The 9,360-nt window shown below is 29.9% G+C and overlaps 1 protein-coding gene across 2 annotated transcripts; it reads left to right on the top strand.

Annotated features, from left to right (window-relative positions):
• Nucleotides 1-2,856: 2,856 nt before the first annotated feature.
• LOC139090828 (retinaldehyde-binding protein 1-like) lies at nt 2,857-9,360 on the top strand. 2 transcript variants are annotated; one of them, XM_070640662.1, is made up of 4 exons: nt 2,857-3,088; nt 6,959-7,109; nt 7,167-7,431; nt 8,144-9,360. In XM_070640662.1, the coding sequence occupies exons 2-4, from the start codon at nt 6,983-6,985 to the stop codon at nt 8,643-8,645; spliced, it is 894 nt and encodes a 297-aa protein (XP_070496763.1). In that variant the 5' UTR covers nt 2,857-3,088; nt 6,959-6,982; the 3' UTR covers nt 8,646-9,360. The 2 variants fall into 2 exon arrangements, with proteins under 2 accessions (XP_070496763.1, XP_070496762.1); XM_070640661.1 differs by lacking the exon at nt 2,857-3,088 and adding an exon at nt 5,134-5,224.

Here is a 9,360-nt window from a genome sequence, read left to right on the forward strand (position 1 = left end):
GATGGATGAAAATAAAAAAGATTGCTTTATTACCTTTTAAAGTAGCAATAATAATAACAACATCCGAGAATGATTCTATTAAAGATGAAATAATACATTGCTAAAAGCTTTTTAATTGTTCTGACATTTTAGAAAGCTTAACGATAAGAAAACTTTTTTTTTTATAAAGTAATTTTTTTTTGTTTTGTTGAAAATTTTTGACTTTTTCATAAAGTTAATATAAATTTACAACTTTTGTTTGTGTTTAAATCCCTATTGCATTGATTTTAGATGTTCATTCATATTAAGTTTTGAAATATACACTCATGAAATTGTAAAAATTGAACTTTCAAACTTTGAAAATCGAAGATTCATTTTTCAAAGATCGAACTTTTAACTTTTTAAGATAGAATTTTTGAATTTTAAAAATTGAGTTTTTAAATTTTAAAGATTGAATTTTTAAATTTGAAGATTGAATTTTGAAATTTTTAATTTCGAATTTTAATATTTTTGAAATTTTGAAAATCGAATTTGAAATTTTAAAATTCGAATTTTGAACTTTAAAATTTTGTAAATTGAATTTTTTAAATTTAATTTCTTTTAAAGATTTAAAAGTCTTTTTCGTGAGTGTTAATTCGTTCAATTGAGTTGATCAAATGGTCTTTCAAATTTTTATTTATTTAAAATTCATTTCACTAAATTTGTGATAAATTATTCAATCAAATGTATCCTAAATAATATAAAAATTCATCTGCGAGATGTAAAAAAAATTGAATTAGATTTTAATGTTCCATAAAACCAATTAGAAGTAGACCTTTATAATAATTGAATATAAAATTTCTATCATAATTTTTTCCTTCAAATAAGAAAACGAAGAGCAAAAATTTAGCTTTGTGATTTAATTTTGTGATAGTGTAAAAACGTAAATTTTCCCTATTTGAAATACCATAAATAAAGTTTAAAGCTTTAGATTTAAAAATGATATATTTTCTCGCTTTAACTTATAAAAAATTAGAATTTTAATATGTAATAAAATAAAAATAAGGTTCTTTACAATGCAAATAACTGGTAAGTGAGAATCATTAATGAAAAATACTAAGCATAAGTCTAAGAATGATGTAATAACTTCAAACTTCACAATTGTTCAGTTTTCCATTTTCCAATAACGCTTCATTGTCGATTCATCTTACGGTTGATCTATGATAGTGGTGGGCAACCTGTGTGCCGCGGCACATTAGAACTGTCATGAACCCTATTCCGTATTAGGTTTCGGTCGAGGCTTACCAAGATGTGCCACGGAACACAAGTTTTCCACCACTGATCTACAATAAAAAAATATTTATGACCGCAAACTATAAAAAATAAATGATATTGATAAACACAGGGTAATCTAATTTTGAGCATATGTTTTCATCCATTAAACCGTCCTATATAACACAGAAATAAAAATAAAAGGAGAATGCAATGCTGGAATTAATTTAATGAAATTTTCTCCCCATATTTCATTTGTAAGGTGTTGAGTTTTGCATTGTATAAATGAAGAATGACAACACTTGCGATCAATACTGTACAGACTAAGATTTAATTAAGCAGAATAATTTATTTCGGGTCCAATTGACATGTTTTTATTGATGAATTATATGAAAATGTTCAAATCCAATAAAGTTTTGTTGAAAATATAAAAAAAATGTTTTTTCGCAAATTTAAATCATACAAAAAAATAAATTAAAAAACTATTACCAAGTTCAATCAAAAACTTAGCTAGTATTTCGTTAAAGACTTCTACCAGTGATGCTTACTTCTTGAAAAATAAAGCATGAGACATTTAAATAAACAAAAGACTTTAAAAATAAATTTTCCATTGTTTTAATTCAATTTTAATTTCATTTATTTTCTTTTCAGATGGTTGCGAAAAATCATCATTTTTATTGTTTAAAAAATAATTAACTTTTTTATACACACGCAGATTTTTTTTCTGTATTTCAATCATCATATTGATATGATGTTGAATAAATATTTTAATGAAATTTACTAATTCGATTTTTATTACTGACAGTTTTCGAGATTTTGTTACAAAATTCAAGCTCATGAGATTTCTTTGATGTTTTGCAGCAATTTAAACTAGACTTAATGACCAAAATACATATTGGGAATTGGAGCAACCGATGTCTGACTACATAGCTGACCGAATGTCAAGTGCACATCTTCTCGTGGTATTCTCCCTATTCTAAAAATAATGGAAAGAAACATATCAAGCAAAAAACAAATAAAGCAACAGTATACAACAAAAATCTCCAACTCTCCACAGTTGCATGATCAAGGGTATGCCAATGTATTGAGACCTAGCGTGTTGGAAATACACAAATCGAGTTGGCATGACTAGAATGAAAAAGCATCCGAATCCGATTTGATTCTCTTTGGGATCGAGCCCGGGTCTTTAGAGTGTAAGGACTCTCTGCCCTGCAAAAATCGAATCAGTTCGACGATTTTTTTGCGTTACGTAATAAGTGAACGGTCCCTTATGAACAAGTGAACGACCATCAAAAGGAAATCGCTGTTTAAGTGTATAATTAATTTCACTAAAATCCATAACGGTGCATATTTTTTCGAATATGTGTCTTGAATGTGCATTTACTAAATGAGATAATTTCTCTCTCGATAATATTGTTCTCTCTTTATTCCGTCCTGAGATAAGATTAAATTTTTAAGAGAGAATCTCATGTTTTCTTGGAGCACTAACTTTTTTATAGGTTTATTGCACATATTCGTGCTCATTTACCGATCGAATCATTTTGTATGTCGCAACCTTGAAACTTTCTTCAGTTTTTTTTTCTATAGTTCCGTTCCTTCAATCCAACGCTTTCATTGCAGTTGCACGTAAGTGTTGATCCAGCATAGGTGGAGTTACATTTACTCTTGATCTTCTCTTCACGTGGTTGACGATTAAAAAATTAAGAAAGGAATAAACATCACGTGTTGAATAAAAAAGTACAAAACATTTCGACACAAAACGTAAGCGGGAATTTTGAGTGACTGTATTTAATAAGCTTTACATAACGATCGGCTATTACAGTACATCAACAGCAATTTGATTGTAGCATATTAATTTGTGAGTATGAAGTATGTAGTCATTAGTGATATAATTTTTTTTTCCTTTAAAATGTAATGAGATTCACATGTAATATTGTCATCATAGTTATGTTGGAATGGATGATGATAAAAGCTAATTATCACCATTAAAATCAATTAAACAAGAAAGGATTTAGCACATTATGTTTTTTAACAATATACAACAGCTATTGTTTGACTTTTTCTATTTACAATAATTTGACAAACATACTGAAAAGAGAACTAAGATGTGACTTGAATGCCAAAGTACTTAACAATAATTTGGAATATTAAATTGTCTAACGAAGCTTAGTCTTGCAATGAGTATATTATTATATTTCTGGTTTTGCACGTTCGCGTGGATCTGCATTTTTAGTCAATATTATTTTAAATGATTAACATATTCCGTTAAGAGTTTAAAAACTGAAGATCTTCTTGATTACTTCTTATAGCCAAGGTCAGTTTTGAGAAACTCGATTTTTGGAAATGCAAATTTATAATAAAAAGTGGAAAAATCCGTGTGGATATAACTTAAAATAGAGATTTCGCGAAAACTGTTTACAATGAAATTTATGGATAACTGAACCATATATGCATGCTTCTTCATATTTATCTTACTGTTGTTAGGTCAAATTTCAAATACGAAAAATAATTAAATTTTTATGGAAAGAGTTTAGTACAGTGGCGCGCTTACCATTAACCTATGTGCTGCGGCACAACCCTGCTTACCACCAAGGTGTGCTTTTTGCGCATTGGAAATTTTAAAGAGCATGAATCATTTGCTTCCAAAATAAAATCAACCTTAACCCTTGAATTTTCATGGAAATTAATTCAAGATTATACCAAATCAAATATGTAAAATACATACGGCATCCGTCGAGGCTTACCATTAAGGATTCCCAGTGCAAAGACTGAGTTCAAGACTCCATGGCCCCAGGAATACAAAATTTAAAAAAAATTAATTAATTTCCTTAGGAAGTAGAGAGGATGTTCTATAATATTAGTAGTATTAGAAAATGTATTTGTAATAAATCCTGTTTGTCTCAAAGTTAGTTCTTCGTTGCTATACAAGCCTTAACCATTAATGTATCCTTAAATGTTGTGTTTTTTACAACCAGGTGGATAATTTTCTACATTTCCACTCACCAAGGATGTGCTGTGAAAAAAGTTTGCGCATCACTCAGGTATAATATAAATCATTTCCTCGTTGTGCTCAGATGTGCTCTTGAGCAAAGAGCAATGAGCACGCTGAAACTTGAGATTCAATGTTAAGGTTTAAACCACATTAGAGAGTTGTGCTCAGGTCGCAAAATAAAATCAACCTTCAACCCAGATTGTTAAAATTAAATGTTTACATCATTTCAGAAACTTGAATTCAAATGTGCTCATCAAACCAAATGCTCAAATATGTAGGAATTACATACATGATAATATTTAAAATGCCATTTTGCATAACGCGTTTTGAGGTGAGCACCAGGTGAGCATGCTCAAGATCACAAAAATATTTTATATTTTTCAAATGACATGATCAGTTTCTTGAGCACTAAAACGATAGCAAGTCAAGAACAACACCATCTATAAATGCAGTCGTGATTTTAAAATGAAAAAGCAAAAATCTATTTTAAAACTGTTTTCAATCCTGTTCGGAAAGAGAAAGTTAGGCGACTATTTTGCATCATCTAATAGCTTTTTTGTTATTACAAATCTTAAAATGTCATTTTTTGTGCATGCGCCATCATCTCATGGATTAAAAATATATTTAAGTCACGAAACCGAAGAAGTCTGGTATTTCACCATTATCACATTATGTCAAACACTTTCGATGTTTGAACGGAAATCTAGTTCTGTTAGAACAAATGTAAAATAGATGTAAAATGTAAAGAATTCATTATCGGCACGCTATGGCTACAGTGCAAAAAGCCTTCAAGCAAAACAAGTTTTTGGAACGTCTGCTTTTAGTGTTCCCACGTGAGCTTACCGTTTGTTGCTCTTCTTCAAAAACCATACCTCTTCTAATCATTTTATATTTCATAGCTAGTCTGTGATCAGCTGTGTAAAAGACAAGTCGCAAAAATTGTAATCGGAATATTTTATAGTTTTTTATAACCCGTTCATACTTATATTGATAATTCAAAATGTAAGTCCACAAGCATCATTTACAGAAACTTGAGACTTAATAAACTGTTGATCATTAGTGCTTCAATTGCGGAAATATTATCTTATTTACTAAAGTACTGTGGTGAATTAAATAAAGGAAAAATACAAGTTTAATGATCTTTTTGCAGTCTCTTAAATCTGCAGTAATTCAAAAGATCAGACGTGGGCAACCTGTGGGTCACGGCTCATTAGTGTATCACCAAATATTTTTAATAATATCATGAAACGTTTGCGATATACGGCTTCTGTCGAGGATTTCCACCAAGGTGTGCCGTAAAAATAAAAGGTTATCCACCACTGGACAAATATTCATCAAATAGTGCTTAAAAATTAATTGAAATTTAGGAAAATCGAAAGTAATTTCCTTGTATGATTCATATTGTGAAGATGATTCATTGTCATATTTATTACTATTGTCTATCAAATCGACAAATGCGTATTAAGACTGAATAATAATTAGCAAAATGCTAAAAATTATAACTTTTGGTTAAAAAATTTAGATTATGAAATACTCAAAAAACAAAAAGAAATCACATTAGATAAGCTAACAGAGCAAAAAACAGACAAAAATGCAAGACGATCAGCAAATATGTAGAGGAAATTTGCATTAATCGAGAAAAAATTTACATTTTAGAAATGATGCGGAAATATATTTGGTGACGTAAAACTTTCTCGTGAAATTTTATTCAGAAAATGTTGAAATTATGTTTAGGGAGCTTAAGGTTGAAGTTAAATTTTCAACGACACAAATGAAGAAGACTTCGCAATGGAGTTTTAAAGGCTTTGCAAAATCTAGGCTACCATCGTTTGCCGGCCATAAAGCTCCCAAATACTATTAGCTCGCTCGAGATCAGAAGATTTTCATTTAAAAAATTAAATTTTTCCAGTCTTATTAGTCCAAAAAATTGTCTGAATTTTACATAACAGCATATTTTTGTGCTATACACATTATTGTTTTTAAATATGCAAATTTATATTAAATTTATGTTTTTTTAATCATCTCTAAAAATCGGAATCCTTAATCAGCGTGTGCTTTTTGAATCACTTTGTTTTTATTACGAAGATGTTGACCTTCAATTCAAAGATGCATATATTAAGCGAATAGAATGGATATGGAATAAAATATTTAAAATTTATTCAACTGGAACTCCCGATTCCAGAAAGTGACGTATGAATTAGTAAAGAAAAAGAAATAATAATTGACTTAGGTCAAGCACTTCCCGGAAAGCACCTGGCGCCAGTCAGACTTGACTCTGACTTGAGGATAGATTTCATTAGCAGGCAAAGAACATGCTTTTATGACACAGAAATATCACTACGGTATCTAAAAGCAGTCTGTTTGGAATTTAAGATTTAGCTTGCATAAAGCCGGATTTTCGACAACTTTAACATCCTTCATGTGACTTACGGTTTTAAGAAGGTTCTTCATAATTTATTTCAATTATACACTTAATAGATAATTAGTTCCTTCAATTAAAGATACATTCAATTAGGTATCTGTGGGCTTCCTTCGATTACTTAATTTGGATTATTTAATTTTAATAAGCATAAAGAATACAACCGGAAGTCCAAACTAAATAAGCAACGCAATTTAATAAACAAGTTTAAAACATTTATGAGCATCAACATTGATAAAATTTAAAATGCGTAGATATCTCAGGTCTGTTCCTTACTAATTGATCACGTTTTTTTGCCTTCATATTTTATTGATTAGCGTGGATTAAAATATTTAACCAGCATGGATGAAAAATTCATATTAAAAGCTAGAAAGGAATTACGAGAAGACGAAAGTAGAAAGAAACAGGCTTTAGAACACTTTCGCGAATGGATTAGAAAGCATCCATATATTAAAGAAATAAGACAAGGTAAGCAAGTTCTTGAGCTTTTAAAATGTTTTAAACCTTATATTTTGTAACTTCCAGATGACACTTTCCTTCTTCAATTTTTACGCACAAAAAAATACTCGATGGATTTGGCTTTTCAGTCATTTGAAAACTACAACCTTGCTCAGAAAAAATATGCAAAATGGTTCGACATACAAGATAAAGATTTTGATAAAATGATGGACTTATACCAAAATGGATACATCTATCCATTGCGAGACCGTGATGAGGAAGGTAGAAAAATAATTTTCATCCAGTTAAGTAGACTTGATCCAGATCGATTTACATCTGCTGATGCAATCAGGTGAGAAAAATTAAATTGCAATTTTGAAAGGGAGCCGTTCACTAATTACGTTCAAGGGTGGGCGAAGGATGTGAATGTGATGCCAATTTCTCGCCATTGGTACGGTTCAGGCATACCACTTTTCCATACAAGGTCTACCACTGTACTATACCAGTCGCGAAACTATACCATACCATACCGAATCATGCCTTACCATATTACATATTCTGTGACGTAATAAGTGAACGACCCCCAAGGATTCCAGTCTAAAAATTCAGTTTTCTATCATTTGAGAATCAGCCTTTATTTTGCTGTCAAAAATTTACGCAATGTGCTCTAATAGATTTTTGAAAATATTAAATATTCCATCTGTATTATAAAAAGATTTTACAACTTAATTAACATACGTTACAAATACTTTTTGTCATTATTACTTAGCATTTTTGCTAACTGCTGAATCATAATGTTTTTATTGAATGGATTCATCTTTCGTGGAATAAACAAAAGTGATGGTCATCATTATGCATTGGATATTTTTATGTAAAGAATAAACAATGACTGATGAATAATTTCATAAATATGTTGATTGTTATTGGCAATACGCATGCATTTTGCAAACATTTAATAACATCAATTCATGCGTCAAGCATATGACTGAAAATGATTTTGAAAATTGGCATGTCATGTTATTTGTTATTTAGTTATTAATTGTCTTTTTACTTTTTGTCTTCAGACTATCAGCTGTAGTATCAACAGCATTATTGGAACAAGAAGAAACACAAATTGCTGGTACAGCAACGATTATTGATCACGAAGGAATGACAATGAAACAAACCAGCATGTTCTCAGTCACTGATATTATTGACTTTGCTGATTGCATTAAAAAAAGTTCTGTTGGACGACATAAGAAACTTTACGTTGTCAATCTACCACCATTTGCATTATTTTTATTGGAAGCAGCACGCTCAAGATTAAATGATAAGCTAAAGAAACGCATTACAATTGCTAGAGACATGGACGATTTGAAAAACTATTTTGATCCAACATTATTACCAAAAGAGTATGGAGGAGTACATTCCGAAGCAGAACATAAGGAATATTTTGAAAAATATTTCAAAAATGTACGTCCAAAATTAGAAGAAATTAAAGCTCGCGTAATTGATTGGAACAAAGTGCCTGGTTTTAAGAACTCATCAGAAAATGTTGGAAGTTTTAGAAAATTAGAAATTGATTAATTATGATTTTGAGGAAATGAATTTGGATTCCCGAGCGACACAAATAAAGAAGGTTAAGTCACGGAGCTTCTATGGATCAGCTAAGCCTCTTTTATTAATAACAAATGGAGCCGTCTGGTTTTTGGCATCCATATGAACGCCAAACAGAAACGGCTTCTATTTGGTGTTAATACATGAGGTTTAGCGGAGTCTTAAAAGCGTTGCGGAGTCCTCTTCATTTATGACACTCATGATTATTTAAGTTATTATTTCAAGTTTTTATTAGTAAAGTAGGCAGAATTTTTGGTTGTGATGAAATCAGTTTCCAAGATTTTTTTTTAATTTTTTTGCTATTAAGTCTTTAAAAAGAATTTTTAAGGGGTCGTTCGAAGATTTGGTTGCTAAGGGGTGTTAAAAAATAGATTTTTCACTTTACGTATTATGTGAACGACCCCAAACTTGTTTAACATTTCTATGATTTTAATTTTTGATCAATTTTTAATTTTTAATCCGTTTGTGAATTTTATATGCTTTAAAAGAAACTAAGCTTCATTTTTTATACTAATCTGTAATTATTTAGCTAATTTAATTTTTCTATCAATTACTCAAAGAAGCAATTAAAATTGTATATATCCTAATTGTCCAAACGTCTTTGGAATCTAAAACTTTTCTGCATTAAAAATGTTCTGTATATTTAGAATAAATAAAAGGCGCAAAAAAAGCGCTTAAAATTTAA

This window comes from Chironomus tepperi, unplaced genomic scaffold, assembly GCF_022539635.2.
Source record: "Chironomus tepperi strain 1889 unplaced genomic scaffold, CSIRO-AGI_Ctep_v1 contig_219, whole genome shotgun sequence".
NCBI lineage: Eukaryota > Metazoa > Arthropoda > Insecta > Diptera > Chironomidae > Chironomus > Chironomus tepperi.